The sequence below is a fragment of the Scardinius erythrophthalmus genome (genome assembly GCF_964197995.2).
Source record: "Scardinius erythrophthalmus genome assembly, chromosome: 2".
In the NCBI taxonomy this organism is placed as follows: Eukaryota; Metazoa; Chordata; class Actinopteri; order Cypriniformes; family Leuciscidae; genus Scardinius; species Scardinius erythrophthalmus.
In genome coordinates, this window is record NC_138222.1 from 5,534,996 (window position 1) to 5,561,136 (window position 26,141).

The 26,141-nt window shown below is 39.8% G+C and overlaps 1 protein-coding gene across 2 annotated transcripts in view; it reads left to right on the forward strand.

The window, feature by feature from the left end:
• LOC308687271 (apoptosis regulator BAX) overlaps positions 1-20,428 on the forward strand; it is a 423,052-nt gene extending 402,624 nt beyond the window's left edge. The window contains exons 2-7 of one of the 2 annotated variants that reach the window (XM_081359663.1): positions 7,610-7,910; positions 11,314-11,362; positions 12,027-12,188; positions 15,015-15,147; positions 17,216-17,320; positions 19,370-20,428. In XM_081359663.1, the coding sequence (XP_081215789.1) occupies positions 7,844-7,910; positions 11,314-11,362; positions 12,027-12,188; positions 15,015-15,147; positions 17,216-17,320; positions 19,370-19,468 (615 nt within the window). In that variant the 5' untranslated portion in view covers positions 7,610-7,843 and the 3' untranslated portion in view covers positions 19,469-20,428. Of the gene's footprint in view, positions 1-7,567; positions 7,911-11,313; positions 11,373-12,026; positions 12,189-15,014; positions 15,148-17,215; positions 17,321-19,369 lie in introns of those variants that run through there. The other variant, XM_081359664.1, reaches the window with a different exon arrangement.
• The last annotated feature ends 5,713 nt before the right edge of the window (positions 20,429-26,141 follow it).

The window sequence follows — 26,141 nt, forward strand, 5'->3', positions numbered from 1 at the left end:
CCATAAAGGAACTGCAGTCCTCAGAGGCACTCTTTATAGTCAAGATGTCAGTTATGTATGAAAAGAGAGAAACTGAGAGACATTGGCTCAGTTTCTCAAGATATTGGCTTACCAAATGAGCGGGATGATTTAGAATTTTATACCACGGCTCTCAGGAATAGTATTTGAATCTGAATTGGTCAATATCATGACCTAGCAGTCTGATATTTCTAATAGTCACATGACAATGATGTCGTGAAGAATCGGGTCTGCAATAAAGGCCCAGACACACCAATCCGAAATCATAGTGATGATGAAGGATGACTTTGTGGCCTCATGTCTGGGACAAAATGTTGCACTTACACACTGTAATAAAGACCAGCCAATGGCCAACTAACGCCTACGTCCTTTGTGTATAGCTGTGAAAATTGTGAATTGTGAAAATAGCCTCAGGGGACTTACAGTAGTGGCCAAAAATCGACGTCTTCACTCTTAATTCCAATATTATTACAAAATAAGATTTTGTGAGCATATAGTTGTGCTTGGAGTCAATCATTTTATTTTTGATAATAAAAATGAAACATGACAAATTGTGCGGACATCATTTTGGGCCAGGCTGACATACAAACAAATGATGAACACATGCAAAAAACAAAGAACCAACAAAATATTAATAACTGATTATGTTGTAGTCAATGTATGCTTTTTATTTTTCCTGTTTGCCTGTGATTTTATGCCAAATAATTTTCTCAGACAAATACCTTAACCAAGTTTAGTGTTTTGTTCTTCACTCATATTTAAAATATTAATAAATATCAAATATTTCCCTCATATTTACAAACAAATACCCCCTCCCTTGCACCAGGCATTCTTTGTATAAGTGCAATAATGTAAGCATGATTTGTTCTGCACTAATCCACTGTACAATGTGATGTTACAAATGTATTGAAGAACATGGTTTATGTGTGAGAAAAAAGTATCGAATTTCTGATTATTTATATAAGAGAAGATACTGTGAACTGAGAATGAGATCTCAGAAAGTGATAGTGGTAATGCACTCTCCATGGGAAATATATGTCCATTACTCACCCCAATCTAAAACAGTTCCATTAACAAGTTCCCATACACTGACCACTTCCTCTTATCCCCATATTTCCTGTCACAATTCTCAGCTTAAATTAAAACAGGCTGGTGGATCAGCTTGCAATCCATCCCAAAACAGTCAAAGTGAAGGCTTGTCACGCAGCCTAGTTGTTCTTAGGATGGTCGGAATATTTTCTCACAGGCTCAGTCAAGTCAAGTAAACTGAGGGTCATTTGGAGACTCCAGGTCATTTGAAAATGAAGGATCTACACCAAGAACAAAGAGAAACATCCTTTCCATTAACTGTCCAAAACATCCCCTCCCATAAATCTCAGGGACTGTGATGACCAACAGCATCGTTTGGCTCAAGGCAGTGTGTGTGTGTGTGTGTGTGTGTGTGTGTGTGTGTGATGGTAACAGTTATGGTTATGGCAATGCTGAGGACTGGCCGTCGTGGGACTAAGTCTGGAATTTTTGTAGGGAGAGCTTGTACATCCTGTGTGCTGGGGAGGATGTTTTCCTCTGTGAGGTCACAGAAAAACACTCCAATAATGGACATCATTGATCTAACTGCCCTCTTATTCAATTAATCTTTTTTTTTATGTTCTATTCCTGTATCATGGATTTATATATAAATTCCACAAAGTATATTTAAAAAGTTCCTCACATTTGTTAATTGCTTTCTGAAATATGAATGGATCATATGATGCTTGTGCAGATCAGATCTTCCACAATGGGATTTTACAGTGTGTTCACACTTGGCAGGTTTAATTCAATTTAAACAAACACTTTTGTTTTATTGCTCTGATTGCTCTGTTAATGCGTTTCAGTTGAATAAGTGTGAACGCTGCCATCTGAATCCTGGTCGCACCAAACAAGCAGACCGAGACGCGGCTGAAAAGATGAGTCTTGATCCGCTTCCAAACAAACTCTGGTGCGGTTCGACTTAAATATGAACACAACACGGACCAAAGACATCTAAACGAACCAAAAACAGGACATGATGTCACAAAATGCAACAATAAAAAGGACAGAATGCTAAAGCATAAAGTTTTTTTCTCTCATCATAGTCGTGATATTGCCCATCACAGTTCGGTTCAGGCATCAGAAGCGTTTGTGTGTGTGACGGAGGGATTCCTGCTGCTGTTTTGACTCCATTACACATTTTATAAACTAGCCTATGTCCGGTTAATTTTCCCCCCATGTTTAATAGGCTAATGTTTAAGCTGCTGCGTTAAAGGATAATTCCGGTATTTAGCACTTTGAGTCTCTTTTCTGGTTTGTTTTGGATGAACTAGAGTGGTGGACACGTAAATGTTGACGATGGGTCCTGTCTCGACTTTTTGACTCATTTAGAATCGCCTTTGACCGCTTCGGAGTGTCTGGCTACGGGCATGCACGAACACGTCCTTAAGCTTAAAACAACCCTTAAAGAAGAACTCCGTTCAATTTTAACATTGAGCTCATTTTTTTGTACATTTGGAGTGCTGTCAATACAGAGAACAACGACAAAAATGAGTGATACCTGTATTTACATCCAGTTTTCGGTTGAAGTCCATAGTAATTGATTGCCGAGTTCACGCGCGTGATCATAGGTAACTAAACCTATGCGCGTGAACTCGGCAATCGACTACTTTGGACTTCAACCGAAAACAGGATGTAAACACAGGTATTTGCGCTGACTTAAAGGACAAGTTCGATATTTTTCACTTAAAGCCCTGTTTACAGATCGTTTCTGATGAAAAAGAACGGTTAAGATTAAAATTTGGACACATACTGCTGTCCCGAGAATTTTAGGTTTATTTCGCTTCTCCCCCCCACCTACACAATGGCAGTCTATGTGCACTGGAACAATCCTTCCTAAAATGCATTAAACTTTCGTTTACAAAGACGTGAAACTCACCGAGTGGTCAGGGGTGTTCACTGATATGCTCACACAAAAATCGCTGCAGAAGATGCTTTCCAACAGGTTTTATCGTAGTTTTTGTCCAACTCCATTTGTATTGAATGTGCTGTGAGAGGTAAGGTATTACTCCGCTGCTTCTTCTTCTGCTTCTTCTGTGTATTCAATGAAATGCCAGCGGTTTGCTTGCAGTTGGCAAAGGTGCATTATCACCACCAACTGGGCTGGAGTGTCTATTATTCAAGCTCTCAACAGAAGAATGTTCGGGTGTGAGACGTTTGGAAAAATAGATCCAAAGTTTTACAACGAATGGTAAAACACCTGTTGGAAAGCATCTTTTGCAGCGATTTTTGTGTGAGCATATCAACACCCCTGACCATTCGGTGAGTTTCAGGTCTTTGTAAACAAAAGTTTAATGCGTTTTAGGAAGGATTGTTCCAGTGCACATAGACTGCCATTGTGTAGGTGGGGGGGAGAAGCGAAATAAACCTAAAATTCTCGGGACAGCATCATGTGTCCAAATTTTAATCTTAACCGTTCTATTTCATCAGAAACGATCTGTAAACAGGGCTTTAAGTGTAAAATACCGAACTTACCCTTTAAATAACATCATTTTTATACATATCTTTCACATCTACTGCAGTCAGATTCACTCGTGTTCACTCTGAAGGAATCACTCACATGACCTGTGCACTTGTAATGACACATCAAGGATGTGAAGAGGCTAAAAGCAGGTTTAAAACTTGCCCCATTGAAGTCAACAGGGTGCAAATTTTAAAAATAGAATAACTCGGTGTAGGCAACACCGATTTTTGTCATTGTTCTCTGTATTGACAGCACTCCAAATGTCCAAAAAAATTAGCTCAATGTTAAAATTGACCGGAGTTCTCCTTTAACGTTCGTTTTCAAAACTGTGCAAATCACCGAGTGGTTAGTGGCGTTCGTGGATGATTAAAAACAAATATATCGGCGCAATGTATGATTTCAATCCGTGTTATTTGCTATAGTGGAACTATTTTTTTTCAGATACCTCACAACCACGTATAAACTTCCGCTCGATATTTGAGTCTGAAGTGCAGTAATATCAATGAGCAATGAGTCCTCCAACAGAAATCAGTGGGATTTTACAAAATGCCAAATAAAACACGACAGAAACTGTATTTCGCTACACTATTTGTTTTGGAACATCAACAAACACCACTAACCACTCGGTGAGTTGCACAGTTTTGAAAACGAACGTTAAGGGTTGTTTTAAGGACATGTTCGTGCATGCCCGTAGCCAGCCACTCTGAAGCGGTCATAGGCGATTCTAAACGAGTCAAAAAGTCGAGACAATAACCCATCGTCAAAATTTACGTGTCCACCACTCTAGTTCATCCAAAACAAACCAGAAAAGAGACTCAAAGTGCTAAATACCGGAATTATGCTTTAAGCAATCTATAAATGTGATGTGACTTGACTGATGTGTCGAATTGCAGAGCTGGTGCAAACGTCCACATCGCTATGATCTGATGCTTTCTGAACTGCTGTTTTCTCACCGCTGTCATTTTTGTTGTGTTTATTTTGTTATTGAGAGGAAAGCGCATGTCACATATTCATCTTAACTCGCTGTGGCCCGGGGCCGAGAGCCGTGGGAACGGAGTGAGTGTTAATGAACATCACCTGTGCGCCACAATGGTCTCGAGTCCCACGGAGGAGTTCCGGAAGGATAAAAGGAGGAGTGACGACTGCAAAACGAAAGAAGGTATCCATAATATCCAATTTATATCCATAAACGAAGAACGGAAAAAGAACTTTGATGCGAGAATATGAGTGTGTTTTGCAAACATCTTCCGTTTCACCCAGCACCCGTGTTTCTTTCTTAAATGCAGCAGTTTTTTAAACAAATTGTGTGAATGAATGACTCGTTGAAAAAGCACGTCCGCTACTTGCATCAAAACTGAAAGTATAAGTTGCTTATATGAACAGACAGTCTTCCTCACGGACAACTGGAGTTATAGAAAGGTCCCAGTCATGTTGGACTGTAATACGTCTATAAAATCTAATATCTATAAAAGATATTAGCAGATAATAAGATATAGGCACTGCAAGAATTTTTACTGACAAATTTCAATGTAATATGTGACATGGGTCAATTTTTTTAAATTGAGATATCTACATAATCTGAAAACTGAATACATAAGCTTTCCATTGATGTATGGTTTGTTAGGATATGACAGTATTTGGCCGAGATACGACTATTTGAAAATCTGGAATCTGAGGGTGCAAAAAAAATCAAAACATTGAGAAAATCATCTTTAAAGTTGTCCATTTATGTTCGTGATTGTGCTGCATTCACTCACAAAAATAAATGTGTTATATATTTATGGTAGGAAATTTACAAAATATCTTCATGGAACATGATCTTTACTTAATATCCTAATGTTTTTTGGCATTAAAGAAAAATCGATAATTTTGACCCATACTGTTGACTATTGCCACAAATATACCCGTGCAACTTAAAAAAAATAATAATTAAAAAATTGATTGCATTAACAGTACTTGAATTTTAATATATTGTATTTTCAGGGTCTGAAATTGTATAATTAAGCTGTGAATAGACCTGTTTTAATTCAAAATATTTCACACGCATTTTATATAATCATTTTCAGGTTTGGTAAAAAAAGGTTAAAACATGCTGTTCAAAAAACGCACTTTCAATAACATTCACCACGAAATGTAGACACCTGACATTTACAGGGCACTACCATGTCTGCAGAAGAACTAAACCCATATTTTACGTGATTGCCATAAAACTAGACAAGGCTAGAATAAGTACATATTAAATGTTACAAATAAAAAACAAAGCTGACCATGAGATAAGAGGCCAGTCTAAATGAAAGGTGATGTTCTTACAGCACACAAGTTGTGGGAAGGCTGGATTCTTTTCCTTCAGTACTATCATCTTTCTTTTGTGGTGGTAATCTTGCGGTTAGACACACCTATCCAGGCCTCTACTCAAACTGAGTGCATTGGTTTGGCTAAGCCTGAAGCCTAATGAATCTATAGTGGGAAGGGCTGGGTTTGTTCAAAAAGGAGCTGGAGGTTTATTATGAGAGTGCTGGTCCTGTTGAGGTGAGGAAGAAATTGTCATGACATCAGGATGAATTACTATTCCAAAGTGGAAAGCGACTGTCTGACTTTCTGTAATGTTAAGGGAAAGAAGGAACTGCCTCTCACAAATAAAAACATGCAATTTGGCAACAATACATGCATATATTTCTGTAATGGACCTGGCTATCCCCTTGCTCAGATTGCTAAATGATATAGGCTTATTTTTAGAAAACTGACACTAATGCTTGCCTTTACTCAGTCTGATAATGACATCTGGTGGTGCATAATGTTCGTCACAGTCTATAGACTCTAGCTGATCACATTTTAAAAACATTCACTGTTTCAGAAGAGGAAACATGTGGGTGGTCCAGGATCGGCTACTTGTGCAAAATATACAGGGGATTAATAAAGATGAATCTCCAACCAACCAACCAAAATAAATAAATAAATAAATAAATAAATAAATAGAAAAGATGGATGGATGATAGATAGATAGATAGATAGATCTCACACCCTCTATGATTTTTTTAATGAATGAATGAACAAATAAATAAATAAGATGGATGCATGATAGATAGATAGACCCCCCACACTCTGAATTTTTTAAATAAAGTTGTGCGAAAGACTCAGTTGTGTTACCTATGCTTAAAAAAACAAACATGCAATAGGACAGCACACTATTATTCATATTCCCTTGCATAATTGTATCTGTAGCATATACAGACCCTTTCCAAAAAAATAGAATATCATGGAAAAGTTTATTTATTTCCATAATTCCATTCAAAACGTTAAGCTTCCATAGATGATAGATTCAGGGCCCACAACTTAAACAATTTCAAGTATTTAGTTGTTTATTTGTACATAATTTGGGCTTCCAGCTCATAAAACCCACGAAAACAGGATTTCAAAAAATGTGAATATTACATGAAATCACACAGTAATTACACAGTGATACCATGGTCATTGAACCAGGTTTTGGTTCTTTTGGCAGTGTGGGCAGGTGCAAATCCTGCTTTCCATGATATTCTAATTTTTTGGAAAGGGTCTGTAGCCTATATGTTTTTTTGTATATGTATATGAAGAGTTCAGATGCAAAAGCCTCTAAATGCCATCTGAAATTTTCTTATAGAATGATAATTTTGATCAAGCTCGTATATTTAAATTCAATAATTTCAAAATGGCAATGAAGATTACCTATTCATTGTCATTTAAGTGAAATTAAGTGATTTTTTTTCTTTTCTTTTTTTTCGGTTTACTAGAAGCTTCAGCAAGACATTGAATATCATTCTGATTCTAATAAAACTACCCTGATTATTTTCTGTGGGCTTTATAGTAAAGATGCCATAATGTTCATAATGAGAAAATATAACTTATAAAATTGAGTGATTAGACAGAATTACACCATCTTGATTGACGTGTAACACAATTAATATAACGGGAAGAATGCTTGTCGTTTAGTGTTGGCACAAGCTCACATTATCGCATTATTATCAGCATCTCCATTTCCGCGTTGTTTCCACGGCTTTAACGCGTTCCTATGGATTGGTGGAGCTCTTCCTAAAAAGCCTCTCGACCACTTTTTGAAAACTTTATATCATGTTTTTATCATTCTAATGGTACTCCCGAAGAGGACTTATAACCACAAGCGTCGATAACGCGACTAGATTATGTTGTGTTTTGTTGGAAACTGTGAATTTAGCGGATTCGGACATTGTTAGGCTGCTCCGGCTAACGTAGTTAGCTAAGCTATAGTTGAGCCGGGCGGTGTTTGCGCTGAATAAAACCATGGCCGGTGCCAACAATGGCGAGAGGACAGACGAAAACGAGCTGAAGGGGGCAACAGGTGGTGAAGGTAAGACCAGGTACAACTTTTAAACGAATTAGAGTCAGTTTTGTGAACTAGCCATCCATTTTCAGCTCTTTGAACTAGACGTGACGTCACGGTTTTCTTCGACGGTGACTTGACTAGAACTGAAGACTCTGAATCTTAATAAGCATTAATCTATATTCCGTTGATAATATATGGTGATTTTCAGTTTAATGAGTTCATTGTATTTCGTGTTTAACCTTATAACCCGCTTCTGGCGTTTCGTTTAAATTATTATGGAACTTCCTATTTAGATTTATGTTTTTATTACCAATCAGATTATGAGCAAGAAACGGACAACTATCGCTTGCATATTAAAATATAATTCATTTTCTTTTATGGAGCTTCCTCTGATGTCATAATTACGTTACCTAAATAGTGTCTGACGTATATCTGGGCGTGTTGGGGTTTTTCTGGCCTGGCAAAATAGTTATGTTTTCAATCTATTCGCTTTTCATTTGTTCAGTGACCCTCATTTTTTACACCATTACTGGGTCAATGTTTTGACCAGGCTTAGAGTGAATATAAATCTGATTATCATCTGCATAGATGTGATAATTAAGCCTGAGTGATCTTAAGAGCAATCCAAGAGGAAATATGGCCTATATAAATGCTAAAATGTAAGGGGCCTAAAATTGAACCCTGAGGGACACCAGTAGGAACAGAGACAATCTCAGACCCGAAACCACAAACTGACAGCGATCATCAGACAGATAAGATCTAAACCAGACGAAAATAGTCTGAGAGACACCAAAGACGGTTGAGTAAGAGGTTGTGATTATAGTTATTTGATTAATATTTTAGTTCTCAAGCAAGGAGTCTTCACAAACATTCAAGCTGACTTAGGCTAGATGATCTACACAAATGCAAGACAAAACAAGTATTAAAATAAGCAAATTTTTTTTCATTTTAATTCAACACTTTCACAAATGCTTTTTTTCCCTATTAAAAATTAACATAAATTAAAATAACCAGGATTTCCACTGTCTAGAAATAAGCCTAGACCTTCTAGACTTCGAAACATAATGTACAAAAAAATTAAATCCTATAACTCCAGTGGGCAGTTTTATATATATAAAAAATAATTTAGTTATGTCAAGCTTTAAAATATTTAACTGGTAAATCATGAACGACTGGAAAAGTCACATGGCCTCAAAAAGGTTGAGAACCACTGGTCTAAAATGTTCTTGTCTCGTCACATTAGATATGAATTACATCACGTAAATGAAAGCCTATATTTTCTAGTTAAAAATAGGTTGTTTTCTGCCAGTTGTTTAACATTTCTATTGTAAAACAGTTGTCAAATAAATATTACGTTTACATGTGACTATCCTCACACTTTTAAAACTGAAGCGCACCTTCTTTGATTTGATCGTCTCAAGCACAAGGAAGACAACCTTATACCTTATACTTATATTTTTTTAACAACTAACAGAGCCGTGCGTATGGAGTGCAATTTGGCCATATGTAATAGCAGGGGACTTGTGTCACTCAATGGTGACCCTGCACTAAAGCCCTGTTTACACCTGATATTAAAGATTAATTTTAGTCGATCGGGTCCTTCCAATAAACCCTCCCACAGACTCTCCCCTCGAAGAAATCAGGACAAAAGTGGTTAAAGTCGACAAAAGAGACGGATTAAATCACCAGTTGTAAACGGGATTGTGTCTCCCTCGTCTACTTGTGATCCGATCGACCAAAACGCATCTTAATACCAGGAGTAAACGGGGCCAAAGAGACTCTAGAAATACTGTTGAGGCATAAGCATTTTACCCAAAAAACAGATCTTGTCAAAAATTAATTCGTTCACTCGGTCCAACCAATCAGATTCTCCTTCACATTTCGTACTCGAATGTTTTTGGCTCATCCTATAGTGAAGATTATTTTAGAATCAAAGGTGAATGATGAATGAATGTTGTAGTCTCAGAATTAAAGGTGAATAATGCAACATAACTCCAGCAGGGGTCACTCATACTTCATTATATAAATATTAAACTTCCTTTTTGCTGAAATGCATAACTGCAGCAACACACAATACTGATGTAATAATCACAGGTGTATGATTGTAGAGGAAGGCTCAACCAATCAGAATCAAGGACCGGAACTATCTGTTTTATAATGGGTCTTTAGACATTAATTAAACTATAAAAATATAGATGGATTGATATAAATAAATAATGCATCTAACATTACATTAATTTAGTAGAAACTATAGTGCAGTACTATAGTAAAGTTTAGGAAGATTGATCATATTTTGAGGTCTGTGGCATCTAAGATCGTTCAAGTCCTTTGCGAACAAAACACCCACTACAACAACAAATTCACATTCAGACACTTTAATAACATTCAGAAACTAATGACATCAAGCGTAAGGGTCAATATGCCTTTATAACAGGGCTATTCTTTAAAGGGATACTCCACTTTTTTTGGGAAATAGGCTCATTTTACAACTCCCCCAGAGTTAAACAGTTGCGTTTTACCGTTTTTGAATCCATTCAGCCGAACTCCGGGTCTGGCGGTACCACTTTTAGCATAGCTTAGCATAGATCATTGAATCAGACAAGACCATTAGCATCTCTCTCAAAAAAATGACCAAAGAATTTCGATATTTTTCCTATTTAAAACTTGACTCTTCTTACATCGTGTACTAAGACCGACGGAAAATGAAAAGTTAAGATTTTCTAGGCTGATATGGCTAGGAACTATACTCTCATTCCTGCGTAATAATCAAGAAACTTTGCTGCCGTACTATGGGTCCAGCAGGCGTAATGATATGACGCAGCGCCTGAAAATAGGTCTAATAGGTTAGATAAACTTAGTCCCGGTCACGTTGGGGACTATTTTCAGGCGGAAATAGGAAAAATATCGAAACTCTTTGGTCATTTTTTTGCGAGAGATGCTAATGGTCTTGTCCGATTCAATGATCTATGCTAAGCTATGCTAAAAGTTGTACCGCCAGACCCGGAGTTCGGCTGAATGGATTAGAAAACGGTAAAACGCAACTGTTTAACTCTGGGGGAGTTGTAAAATGAGCCTATTTCCAAAAAAGGTGGAGTATGTTTTAAAGCTATTTGAGATTTGACCACCAAACTTAAAAAAAAAAAAGATGTTGACAAGACGACAGGAAGTGAGAATGTACATTTGGCTATAGGGTACTCTGGCTACACCACAAACCTTCTCATAAACATGTGGCATGACCAGCCAGTATCAAAAAAAGGAAGTTGGGAGGTCAGGGTTCACCACATTTATAATTCCATCTCACCCCATTATCACGCCCGGGAACACAAAGTTTGCTTTCTGTACTTTGACCTTGTTTCCTTTTGATCATACTCCAGTGTTATGAAGATTATTGTTCACGTGAACTCAATTTAATATTCTTTATTTGCAGATGTCGTGGATGACGTAATCCTTGAGCAGGGTGCTGTTCTGCTAAGAGGGTAAACTCATGTAATCCTCAATTTCATATAGGCCATATACAGTCGCAACCAAAAATTATTCAGACACCAGATATCATTTTTGATATTGTTTTTTAATAGTGGCTACAGGACACTATAGTTCATGTATGTAAGTGAGGAAAGCAAAATACAGTAAACTGTGACATATTATACCCAAAAAATCTTCATACAGTGACTACCAGTAAAAATTATACAAATTTGGGATCAAAAAATATTCAGACACTTTAACCTGAACATATTTTGCTGAAGTGTTTTTTTCTTTAATTGCTAATGCAACCTTTTTACACACAGACTGAACAAAATTAAGCATTGCTTGATAATTGGTTGAGCTAAATCGGTATTATCTAATTGTGTAGTTAAATTTAACAGTTGACAGCTATTCAACATAATTCATTTATGAGACCGTCTAACAGAAGGATGGACAAAACCAGTGAAATATCAACTGAGTTCATAACTCTGAGTTCTTCTTGTCATATTTTAGTACCATTTTCTAAACTATAGTGAATAAACTGTGATAATCTGAGAAAAGTTGAAGGTGTCTGAATACATTTTGGTTTGACTGTATATGTTATATATTATATGGTCATGGTCATGTGAATGAATGCATCTCTCTCACTGTTACTGCGCTTTGGTTTTTCACATCTAGGTATATTATTGAGCGAGTTACTGTAGATGATCCAAATATGCATGTGAGACATGAGGATCTGGGAGGAAGACCTCAGGAGGGAGATGATCCTCAAATCAAAGAGGTTGTAGGTCAACTTTTGAAGATAGCCGATGACCTTAACCAGAATGCCGAGCTTCGACAGTACGTTTTTCATTTTGTTTCAGCTCATTTTGTCTTTTTGTGAATATATGAGGTTTTACACTTTAAGTGTTTAATCCAGTGGTCATCAAAGCTCATCAAAAGCCTGTCTTATGATTCCGGTCCTGGCTAATATAACCACATGATGTTTATTGTCATATTAAACATTGCAACAGACATTTATAATGCAGTTTATCTTTTGGCATGTTCTGCTGTAATTATGACAAAGCAGTTTGTTTTCAAACTTCTTTTGATTAACAGAAACTGGCTTTAATATATGAAGTTAAACAATTATATTTTGGATTCCAGAGTTTTTATGAACGGTTCTTTACTAAAATAATAGCTGTTGATAATTAGGGGGATAGTTCACCCTAAAATGAAAATTAAGTCATATATTACTCTGGTGTTCTATTGATATATATGGAAGCTTGTTTCCGCCACAAAATAATAATTAAAAAAAGATAATTGCGACTTTTTATCTCACAATTTCGAGTTTACATCTCGCAATTCTGACTTTATTTCTCAGAATTGCGAGATATAAAGTCAGAATTGCGTGAAATAAAGTCGCAATTGCGTGTTATAAAGTCAGAATTCTGACTTTTTTTCTCGCAATTGCGACTTGATATCACGCAATTCTGACTTTATAATACATAATTGCGAGTTTATATCTTGCAATTCTGACATCTTTTCTCAGAATTGTGAGATATAAAGTCAGAATTGCGTGAAATAAAGTCACAATTGCGTCTTATAAAGTCAGAATTCTGACTTTTTTTCTCGCAATTGCGACTTGATATCCCGCAATTCTGACTTTATAATACATAATTGCGAGTTTATATCTCGCAATTCTGACATCTTTTCTCAGAATTGTGAGATATAAAGTCCAATTCTAAGGAGAAAAAAAGACGGACTTTTTTTTTTTTTTAACCTCAGAATAGTTTATATCTCACAATTCTGACTTTATAACACGCAATTGCGACTTTATATCATGCAATTCTGACTTTATATCTCCCAATTGCGTATTATAAAGTCAATTGCGTGAAATAAAGTCGCAATTGCGAGAAAAAAAGTCAGAATTCTGACTTTATAACACGCAATTGCGACTTTATTTCACGCAATTCTGACTTTATAAGACGCAATTGCGACTTTATTTCACGCAATTCTGACTTTATATCTCGCAATTCTGACTTTATAACACGCAATTGCGACTTTATTTCACGCAATTCTGACTTTATATCTCGCAATTCTGAGAAATAAAGTCAGAATTGCGAGATGTAAACTCGCAAATCTGAGATAAAAGTCGCAATTATCTTTTAAAATGTTTTATTCAGTGGCGGAAACAAGCTTCCATAGCTATATGCCCTTCTTTCTTTTATGGACCACAAAAAATAAAAAATAAAAAATTGTATATATAATTTAACAAAAACACAGACACTTTTTTTGTGATTTCTAGACATTGTATTTCATGTCGTGCTTTTTTAAATCTTGTTTATCCACAAACTTGTGTGCTTTTTCTGGGCGAGACGGAGTGAACTGCGGCGCTAATAGTCATTGTCTAGTTCAGTTAAAATGACTACCCATAGTAATATTAGTAATTTTACACACATAGCATTTTCTCTTAAAAGAGATCATTCTGAGAATTTTTCAGTTTTATATGGAAGTTTGTTTCCAAAAATGACAAAAGGTAATTGTTTTTTTTTTATCTTACAATTCTATAAATGGCAGAGCCATTTAGAGCTATAGAGTAGTTAAACTTGGCCCGGAAATGTAATGCACAGTATGAATGTATCTTCTGCTGTATCTTTTTTTTGTGAAATAGAAACTGAAATAGTAAGTATGACCTCTTAAGGTTAAACCAATAGTTTCGATTTTGCTTAAAAGATGCAATCAGTAATTCTGCAACTTAAGCCGACGCCTAAAGGCATGGATGCAAAAGCAAACATTTTCAGTTACAGACTTAGTAGAAATGCTCTATTTATAGCCAACTATGATTCATTTATTCCTTTCAGTATGTTATCAGAATAAAAGGAAAAGGTATTTGACTTGTCATGTGATCTTAAACATCTGAAATGGCTTCTATTAGATGTCTTCATCTCATGTGGGTGTAGATCATTTAAATTTAAATTTTCTTTAAGAGAGAAACCATTTAATGAGGAACAAAAGACTGAATGACGGCACTTTAAAGATTGCAGAAATCTGTGAATGTTTTAGGCTAGCCATAAAAGTTACAGAAGCCATCATACACACCAATCTTTTAGCAACATTCGTCTGAATGTAGAACATTGAAATTTTCGGGGTTTTTTTAATGCCTAATTTATGTTTTCTTTTCAGGGAAAATCTTTTTCCTGGGAATTTCAGCAGACAGCTTTATTTTTTTGCACTGCACTCAATCCTTGTTTTACATATTTTTAAACCCTGGGTCAAGGGCAGTTTTAACCCTGGGTTAGGAAGCCCTGCTTCAAACCAAACCTTTTTGGAGGGTTAAACATAAATACAGCTATACAGTTGCAGAAACTTTCAGGCTGGGTTTAGTTTCAGTGTCTGCGATAAAAGTTAAACAACAACGAACACATTAACTGGTGTGCTGAAAAAGCCCTAATATTTTAGTTGTATGGTGTTTATTTCAAAACCTGGATACCTAGGATTGGTTACTAAACCAGGATGAAGAATGAACAGTGTGCAATATAGAACAAGATAACAATCCTTTGTCATAACCAAATGATTTTCATTTGATTCCTCCATTTACCATACGGATGGTATTTTATTAAAAAAAGTATGGTAGTAGAGTTTGGGAACCCCATAACATACAGTACACCTCTTTTCCCCTCACAGTCTCATCAGCACTGTTCAAGCAAACTGCGCTCAGGACGTCTTCATGACGGTGGCCAGGAGCATCTTTGATGATGGCATCAACTGGGGACGCGTGGTGGCTCTGTTTCACCTCGCGTATAGGCTGATTTACATGGTAAAGCTCTCATTTGGCCTTTTATTTTAAAACGCCATTGTGGTATTCATGATTTAATTAGTTAACTTTAATTGGGAATGTGAAACAATTTACTCACCATTTGTTCTTCAATCAAAGTGTCAATAGCATTGAATTATTAATTAAGAAAAGGAAATAATTATAAAAAAAAAACTCCATCACTGCAATCTTCATGATTTATTAAAGGGATAGTTCACCCAAAAATGAAACTTCATTTACTCACCCTCACGTCGTTCCAAACCCGTAAGACTTTGCCAATCTTCAAAACACAAATGAAAATATTTTCATTAATTCGGAGAGATTTCTGTCCCTCCATTGAAAGTCTGTTCACCCAAAACTCTGACGGTTCAAAGCTTTCATGAAGAGATCGTAAAATAAATCCATGTGAATTTTGAATGGTTTAATCCAAGTTTTTTAAAGAGACATGATTGCTTAATATGAACCGATTTAATTTAGGATTTTATTCATGTATAAACATTGATCAGTGAATGTGCATAGAGCACTCAAATCTGGTAAACGGATGCACAACCGTAGTTGTTTGATGCGTGAGAGCCAATGAGGTTCATTCTCATGTTACACAGCAAATTTGAGCATCCAAAAGAACCAATGTTAGACAAATATTAATTACGCCTGTTTCACAAATACTCCGTTTGCAGTGTGTATGCGGCGCGTATTTTTTTCCGCACCCATGTGAACAGGTTCTAGCTTTCACACTGCACGCGGATGCGGTCCGTCAATGCGTTCCAGGTGCGGCGTATTAAAATGACAGTGTATGTTCGTGGTCAAAAAGAACACAGATTGACATGAAAATGCAGTAATCTCAACATAAATGCATTTAATTAAATTATACTATATTTTTCACTGTCATTTTTTTAATTTTTCTTTTTTTATGTAAGCACGGGCTTAAGCAAGGAAAACTACAAATTACCTCAACAACACTACGTAATGGATATTACTCGTTTCTTCGTGGAGGTGGACAACCGGTTCTTCGTGAATGTTTGTTGTATAAAGATTTAAATACCAAAGAAAAGGTATGAGAGACGGCTGTTTCTGTCAATTGTATGTTTTAGTCTGAAATTGAGATATTAACATAAGTACATTTAAATGTTTTGCCACTTGCTTGAGCAACTTAATGTATAACTCTAGATAGAAGTAATACATTGAATAATATGTTTTATTTATTTATTTTTCGAGTTTAAACGTGAATACGACTGTGAAAGAGTGTAGACCTGTAACTACTGTGTAAAAATAGAATCGCAATACTGACAAAACTTTTTTCTTTTTTTTTTTATAAAAGATCCTGATAATAAAAATAGTAATTAAAAAAAAAAAAAAAAAAAAAGTGAATAACTGTTGTGTTTGTGGTACAGCCGCGGATCAGTTTCGCAATGCAAACGCAGCATATGTGACTACACCAAATTGCTATAAATTGATCAAAGCCTTATAGATTTCTTAATCCTCAATATCACCATTCACCACATAACAAATTAATGACTCCAACCTACAACTCTTGAAAGTATATCCAGCTTTACTTGCATAAATAGGTTAATTCTCATGTTACACAGCATGTTTGAGCTTCCACAAGAACCAGTGAGGTTCATTCTCGTGTTACGCAGCAGATTTTAGCTTCTGCAAGAACCAATGAGGTTCATTTTCACGCATCAAGCAAGCATGCTTGAAGCTTCCATTAACCATATTTTAGGGCTTCTATGTATGTTCGCTGATCAGTGTATGATAATAAAAGCCTTAAATCCGTTCATCATATAAAGCTTTTGTGTTTCTTCAGAATGGATATATTTTACGATCGTCAGCGTTTTGGGTGAATAGACTTTCAATGGAGGGACAGAAATATCTCAGATTTCCTTAAAAATATCTTTATTTGTATTTCAAAGAGGAACAAAAGTCTTATGAGTTTGGAACAACATGAGAGTGGATAATTGATAATAGAATTTTTTTTTTTGTTTTTTTTGTGAACTAACCCTTTATGGATGGCTCTACTTTTTTCGATAATACAGATGTATAAAAACCTGATTACTTTTCATTCCTCTAGGCCCTGACTCAGAACCACTTTGAAATTATCAAGAGGATCATTAGCTGGGTTTTACAGTTTATGAAGGAAAACATTTCTGCCTGGATCAGACAGCAAGGAGGATGGGTAAGTTGCGGTTTTTGTATGTGTTGTCTGGCCACCCATGTGGAGCCACACAGGTCGAGCCAGACATGGGCCACCCCCCCCCCCACACACACACACACACACTGGAAGTACATGAGCACAAACCCAGACACATCCCGTCTAGGAATACCCAGACACACAAACCCACTGACCCAGAATGGCACGCGGCTAGATAGTAATGATCTGATTATTACACCTCTTTATCTTGAAAATATATATCAAGAATGCCTATTTTTGCACTTCATCTCTCATACATCAGTAAGATGTGGTTTGCATGTGCTCTGCAGAGCCTCCACTGGGCTGGCTGCATTTCCCGGGGCCACTCAAGTTTAATAGCACACATATGATCATAAAGGAAGCAGAATGTGGGGTGCTGGGTTTAGACTTCAAACACTCGGGAGTCATGGAGCGTACTGTGGCCCTGAGAAACTGCCATATACTAAACATGTGACAATATTTACAGTGCACCAAGCAGCATGAGCCTGGAGAGTGCAAACCCAGTGAGGGAGGAGACGTGACGCTTGTGTGCTTGACCCTCATTTTTAGGGATTTGAGGAGGATCAGGCTCCTGCTGTTTAGTATTTCTGAGATTGAATATTGAATATTTTGAGTTTTTCCGTTCCTTGCCACTATGGCTTGCACATTAGGGAATTCAAAATATAAGTGTTATAGTCCCATTAATGTGTGTAGTCATGTGCAAGACAAAATTTGCTGCATTTAGACCTTCAAAGATTAAACAGGTCATGAACATGTCAAAGCAAACGGTGCATTGTGATGCTACGCGCTACAATGGATGCTTCAAAAATTCGATTATTTTAAGTCGACATTTATGTGATTAAAGTCGACATCAGCTAGTCGCTGATGACGTAATTAATGTACAAATAATCCTGAACCTCGAGCTGAGACTCCCTTGTGCACAGCTATGGCGTATGACACAGCTCTCCTACATAACAGCTTATTTTAATCAGTTATTTTGTGTTTGGGTCGTTATATTCTCACAGATTTCTGCTCGTTCTAAATCAGATACAGATAAAGTAGCACAGTAAAGATTATTACATTTATATTAATGCATTAGTGAGAGAGCGATTGCGTGTGAATTAATTCTTCCTGGCAGCGTCTCTCTACTAATAATGAAGCCGTGGGTTTTAGTTACTAATAAATATATGCTAGAACTTTTCAGTTTCTAAGCTATTTTATTGATAAATCACAGAACAGTGTTGACCACATTTCTGCGCTACTGAATGTTTTTATGTGCGTGTGGTGTGTGAGCTTCTGTGTGTGTGTGTGCGCGTTACAATGCAGCAGTGCATTAGTTTAGAACAACGATTAACTTGCGTGTACACTAAGCTGTTTAAAACATGCATTCACCCGATAAATATTGAGCATCCAGATGGTATAATCAAACATATCCTGTGGAGCGCTCTGAGTATGCATTTATTTTTAATGTTAACTGTTGGAAACGGAGCGTAAAAGTGGACTTCAGAGATTTCTTATGCTGTTGCGCCCTCTATAGGCCACGATCAGCAACTAGCCGACGTCAAGCTTAAAGCGTCATGGGAGAGCATTGAAGTCGACTAGTCTGTGCAAACCCTAATGCAGATACATTGGATGGGTTTAGTATAAGTGAGATGCCCACAACACAGTGTTCGTATATTCAATTACTTACTCATGACACATAGCAACACAGCTGAATTGAAAGTTTTATTGAAAGTAGTCTACTTTCACCTGAGACATTCCTTCACAAGCACCCGTAAGATCTGTGTTCGCGTGATGCGCTAAATGGGCGCTTGTAAAATATGCTGTATTTTTGTAATACCTAGCATCACAGAAACTACATACTTCACCTTTATATTCATTACAATTCCCATCCCTTAATAGAAGTCATTATTCACAATTCTCTAATCTCTTTAGCACTTCGATATCCATGCAAAAAAATAAAATAAAAAATTCTTCATTTGATGGATGTCATTGAAGGTGTTGTTGTGTTCATATGCAGTGTGTATCTAATGCTTTCTCTGGCCTGTGTTGCAGGAGGGCATTTTCCGCAGCGTGTCAAGATGGCGCACCGTGTCGTGCATCGCTGCAGTGGCGTTCATTGTAGCTGCTGTTTACTGGAAAAGAACTCGCTAAGATAAAAGTGAAAGTCTCGTGCCTGATTCTTAATTCTCACAAATGTGGAAACCCGTATCAAAAGCAATATAATGTCTAAGTGGTGCAATCAAGTGGACCAATCATGATTCATGTAGCCTTGCTATGGTTAAAGACTTAAACGGACACAGCCACTTCGACAGACACTGTAGCCTTTTATTGTGATTTAGTTTTTTATTCCCTGTCTGCTGTTGTTCTCTCTATTTTTTCTATTTCGGTTGAGTCAAGGTCCATCTTTCTCCTTGATTTATTTATTTAAAGGGATGTGTTGCTCTACTGTGTTGGTTTTTAAGACACTGCACTTTTTCTCCACAAGTGCCTTTTTACTTTTCTGGCTCAGGTATCAAATTTTTAATGTGCCACAAAACATACCAGCCCTACCTCAGATCAGCTACATATGAGACCAACTGTTTACCAAATCATTGTCTTTCTAAGTATATCATTAGGAATACGGGGAACAGGGCTGAAAAACAGGTAGAATTTAATGTTTTAAGAACGCTAAACCTGTAAAATGCATTTTATGTGATCTAAATGATTGAAAGGTTTATAGAATTTTATTGTTAAATACGGTTAATGTGGACATTTCTAGCACACCTTTAAAATAAATATGATGATGAATTACTGAGATATGTCTATGTATATTTTTTCATATAAATTCCTTACTGGTAATGGACGTTGTATTGTTTCTCTTTACCAAACCTTGTGTTTTTTTAACATGTACCATGGGAATGCCGTGGTATTCTTTGAAATGTATTCAGAACCATGTTATCTAACATGTTTAGAAGATACCATAATTTAAAATGACAAAGTGACAGCAAAATGACAAAAATTGTACTAAAATTTACATGAAAACAAGCTATAAAAATAAAAGCTAATTCACAATATTAAAGGGGTGGTATAATGCCCTTTTCACAAGATGTAAAATAAATATCTGATGTCCCCAGAGTGTGTATGTGAAGTTTTACCCCACAGATATTTTTATATAGCATGTTAAAATTGTCACTTTTTGAGGGTGAGCAAAAACGCACCGTTTTTGTGTCTGTCCCTTTAAATGCAAATAAGCTGCTGCTCCCGGCACAGGGGGCGGAGCTACAAGAGCTCTGTGTTTGTGTGTTAGCAGCTCCGATTACCTCACACACACATGCACTGAGCATTTCAAAAACTTTTAGTCTTTTGTTTAAACCGAAGTCAGACAATGATGGAGAGACTCAAGAAGAAGTGACAACATATAGAAGCAACAGGACATTTCTGAATGGTTAGTTGATGAATTTATGTAGCTTATTTGTAATCTTCTAGTCATTGATTAGCATATTCTGTCATGTTAATCTATAAATTGTGTTCAGGGGGCGGGGTTTATGTAAATTTTAGGGTTGTTGATGTCACTAACATGGGAGGAATGTCGTGTAGTGCCGACCAGCCGTTTGTTGTAGTCCTTAAAAAGCAATTTCTTTAAAAGCAAATATCTCCCTTTGCTTTGAACTTTGAGCGTCGCAACTTTGCAGATGTTGTTTATGCTCAAACAGCAACATTACACACTAACTAAAGTTAAAAAAGTGAAATCATAATCAACCACCCCTTTAATAAAACTAAAATAACACTGCAATATAGGCTATAAATAGTGTCACAGTACTCTTATATGACCACTAAAGTCTTTGGCTGTGTCTCAAATCACACTCTGTCTTGAGTTAGGTGCTTTTTTTTTTGAATAAGTAATTACTTCAAGCACTAAAAAAGTATGTTCTGTATAGTATGAATGTAATCTGGATTCGGCATGTTGTCATTATCATGTGACCTACCAGTACTAGTTGCGTCGCTTCACTGTCATTCACAAATCCTCTCCTGTGGCCTCATGGGATAGTAAAGTGTCCATCACATGCAAACTTCATCTGGGTACTTTACTTTTTATGAGTACTGTGAATTCAGACATACCTCTTATGTAACACACTGTTTTTCGCCTACTATACAGTAGGGAAGTATGTGATTTTGTGTCTTGTTTGGTCCGTTCTCAACAGCACAACTCACTAAAGGAGAGTGTATGAGTGAGTAACTGTCGGTGCTGGGCAGAGGCCCTTATTGTTTCATTATTTCCTGATGTAATTGGAAGCATGCATATTCATCCAGAATCATCTCAGTGATGGGATCCACAGGTCCGTTGTCTCTCAAACCACTAGAAAGAAGATCCATGTGTCCGACTGAGGGAAGCAGTTAACCGGTTCCTCCAGACTCGGATTCACATGGGTGACATAAACAATGGTGTACAGTGGAGAGATTTAGATTTTTTTTTAGTTATAGAGAGTTCTCTTTCATCATCTTGTTTCGAGATCCACCTATGGGAAGGGCATCCGCACCTGACCTCTGCAGAAGCATCCAATTGCACAAAGTCTGACCTAACAGACAGAAGCGCGTGACCAATGCCCGGTAAGGGACCCGCCCCTTACCAAGCGTATAAAACCCTAGCACGCGCTATCTTACCTCAGTTGTTATTCGCTTCTCGCGACCTCTTTGCTTCGCTGCTCAACGTGTTTCGCTGACTTCACTACAGTCAACAGGAGGATATATCTTTTTGATCAGCCTCCGCCTGGCGTGATTGTCAATCGGTTACGTTCAGTTGCGATTGTTTTCTGGTTGCAAGCCACCCACGCTCGCTACCTGGATTCGCTCAGGCTGCCCGCCTGTGTCTTAGCTTTCACCTCTCCCATGGATCACAAACAAGCTGCTAGTATGGCCTCCGGGCCTGCTAACCCGTCTGATCCGCAGTCGCGCGCATGTCCTGCCGCCTGCGGTTCACTCATCGCCGCGAGGGACACCCATCCCTTTTGCGTGGTTTGCACTGGATTTAAGCACGCTGAAGAGGCGCTTTCACTTCCGGAAAACTGCAGCCATTGCCTCGCCCTGCCTAGGAAGCTTCTCCGACGCCGACTTAAGGTTGTGCCACCCAAAGCGCGGATGATCAGTACGATTCTGATGTGGGAGTAGGTGAAAAAGCTGCAGCTCCGGGGGCCTCCCAGAGCTTGCCTTCTCTCAGCTGGGCCGACCAGTCTGAGTGTTTACTCGAGGAATTTCTTCCCGGTGCTTCCTCGCTCGACTATGAGCCGCCCGGCTCAGGCGAGGACGAGGACCCCGCTATACTTGAGGGCTCGGACGACGAGGTAACCACCCCGTCCGCCCAAGCTGCCCCGGTTAGCGGCTCGGCTACACTGCCGCACGCGGTCCTTCTCGAGGTGTGTGAGCGAGCGGCCGCTCGTCTCGGCATCGAGTGGCCGGCCCCCCAGAATGCCACTGACCAAGAGAGGGACGTGTATGACGGCAAGCTCCTGGGGCCCCCTCCCGGTCCTAGGAAGCAGCTCATGCCGGTCCTCCCCGCGTGCGCTAAGCACATGCGCCACTACTGGAAAGACCCGCTGGATCTTAAGCACGGCTTAGCGGGTCTAGAGGTGAAGGACATGGCAACGTGTGGTATGGGCGATCCTCCCACCATCGAACCCTCGATTGCCAGACACCTTAACCCCTCGCAGGGAGGATTACTGGCCCCCCCTAGGCCAGCTCTCCCCAGTAAGATGGACCGCTTCTCAGCTTCTGTCTTCCAGGCCTCGTACAAGGCCTCGGCCCTCGCGGTTCGGGCTCTCAATGTTTCCTCCCTCCTCTCTGCCTACCAGGCGGAGCTGCTGGAGGATATGAGCTCGCACCTGGAGAAAGGCGTGCAATCTCCGACGCTGTGGAAGGAGATCGTCACCGTCAATGATCTGGTCCTTCGCAACGCCCGCCAGGCCGTCCAAGCCGGCGGACGTTCTATGGCCTTATCCGTCGTGGGGGAACGCGCCCTCTGGCTCAATCTCTCTGGTCTGCCCGACAGCGAGAAACGCCGCATAGCAGGAGCGCCGGTGGAACCAGGCCAGGCTCTTTTCGGCCCTGCTGTTGCCCTTATGCAACAGCGGTGCGATGACAAGAAAAAGGAGGATGAGGCATTTAAACTGTGCCTGCCTAGAAAGGCCACCCCGCTTCAGCCCCCCGCACGGCCCCCTCAGGCCCCGGCCACCGTACGACCGTACCAGGCCAGACCCAAGGCTCGCAACAGGCCACCCAGCCAGCAGCCCAGCCAGCAGCCCAACCATCCTCCTAAGCCCTGGGGTAAGGCGTCTTTCGCTGCTGCCGTAGCGAAAAAGCCCAATAACTCTACCCCGTCGGACGGGAAGAGGAAGAGGCATACCTGATGCGCAGCCCCAGGGGCTTCTCTGTCCAGGTTTTCGGGCGGCCAGCCCAGTGGACACAGGTTTGAGTTTTTCCCCCCCTTTACCCAAAAAGAGGAAGTTCTCAACTCGAGGGCCCCTTTTCCCTCGTTCGGGTGCCCAACCTCAGTTCAACACGGACTTGTCACAAGTTCAGGTGCGGTCCATACAAAATTTCCCCTCCCAGCTTCCAGGAGCAGAACTAGGGGGAAATTCACTGTCAAAAAGTGCCCTAACACTGTTGAAAAGTGCTCTACCACAGTCTCTTCACAGTTTGCACAATCAACCTCTCACACATTCAATAAAGGTTATCCCCGTGTGTTTCAAAAATCAAAAATCAAAAACAACAGAATTATCTAACTCTGGGAGCGAAAGCTCTGCCCAGTGCTGTTGTTCCTCAAAATCCCTACATGTCGCCCCTAGGTTGTCCACTAGATGGCGCCATTGTATCACAAATGGACAATCCGGTTGTATTGCCAGCCCTAAGCAATTCTCTGGTGAGTGTGGGCTCCCTCATGTCACACGTGACAGCCTGGCAGTCTGTGTCGCCCCCAGAGTGGGTGATGCGCACTATAATGAAGGGGTACAGGCTTCAGTTTGCCAGGAAACCTCCGCGTTTCGACGGGGTTATCTTTTCTCACACAGAAGAGAGCTCCGCGCACATTCTGAGAGACGAGATAACTTCTCTTCTCGAGAAAGGGGCGGTGCGTGTAGTGCCTCCGCATCAGTGTCATCAGGGTTTTTACTCCCGTTATTTCCTGATCCCAAAGAAAGACGGCTCTCTTCGTCCTATTCTGGATCTCAGAGTGTTGAACAAACATTTAAGGAAATACAATTTCAGAATGTTAACCCACAACGTTCTCTCTCGTGCAATAAAACACAACGATTGGTTCACATCGATCGATCTGAAGGATGCTTTCTTCCACATAAGCATTTATCCTTCACACAGGAAGTTTCTTCGTTTCACCTTTCAAGGCATATGTTACGAGTTCACAGTGCTTCCGTTTGGCCTAGCTCTCAGCCCGAGAACATTTTGTCTGTGTGTGGAGGCAGGGTTAGCCCCGTTGAGAATAGCGGGGCTCAAAATCCTGACTTACATAGACGATTGGCTTATCATAGCCGATTCGAGAGAGATCGTCATGCAAAACACTGCCCGTGTACTTGCGCACATCACAGCGCTCGGCTTCAGAGTGAATGTGAGCAAGAGCAATTTCACTCGCGCGCAGAGAGTTATTTTTCTGGGGCTGGAGCTGAATTCGGGGACGATGCGCGCGCGTCTGTCACAAGAGCGCGTTCTCTCCTTAATGAATTGCCTCACACAATTCAGGGAAGGAGCGAGAGTGCATTATCGCGCATGCCTCAGGTTACAGGGTCTTATGGCGGCGGCTATTCATGTCCTGCCTTTGGGCCTGCTGAGAATGAGGGCATTTATGAAGTGGGTTTTGTCCCTTCACCTCAGCCCTTTACGCGATCTCCGCCGCTCTGTCAAAGTGACGCGCATGTGCACAGCAGCGCTGCGCCACTGGAGGAATGCAGAGTTTTACGCGCATGGGACCCCTCTCGGGGCGATTATGCTGCGGAAAGTAGTGACGACAGATGCATCCTTAACAGGATGGGGAGCCACGCAAGAGGGCAGAACAGTGAATGGTGTGTGGCCAAGCACACTTCACTCAGCCCATATAAATTATTTAGAGCTCCTCACGGTGTGGAAAGCTCTGAATTACTTTCTGCCCCGCTTGCAGGGCCAACATGTGCTGGTGCGCTGCGACAACACGACAGCCGTAGCATATATATCAACCGCCAGGGGGGGATGCGCTCCTCCAAGCTGCATGCCCTCGCTCTCAAGCTGTTAGTATGGAGCAGGCGGCACTTTCTGTCGTTACGGGCAACACATGTCCCGGGCATACTGAACAGGGGCGCAGATCTCTTGTCAAGGGGAAACCCTCTCTACGGGGACTGGCGCCTCCATCCTCAGATAGTGGATCTACTGTGGAGGAGGTTCGGCCAGGCAACCGTAGATCTCTTCGCCTCGCGCGAAAATGCCCATTGTCCTATGTTCTTCTCGCTACGGGACGAGGACGCCCCACTCGGCGTGGACGCACTGGCACATCCGTGGCCGCACGTGCTGCTCTATGCATTTCCTCCCCTTTGCCTCATAACGCCGTCTCTGGCCAGGGTGAGGGAGCAGAGCTTGACCATGATTCTGATAGCTCCCAGGTGGCCCAAGGCACCGTGGCTCTCAGAGATTATCCCTCTGCTGTATGCCCAACCGTGGCCCCTCCCACTTCGCACGGATCTGCTATCCCAGGCGAACGGGGAAATTTACCACCCGCACCCAGAGAGGGTGGCCCTCTGGGCCTGGCCCGTGAGAGGGCCAACTTAAACGCGTTGGGGCTTCCCCCACGTGTGGTGGCCACTATTCAGGGGGC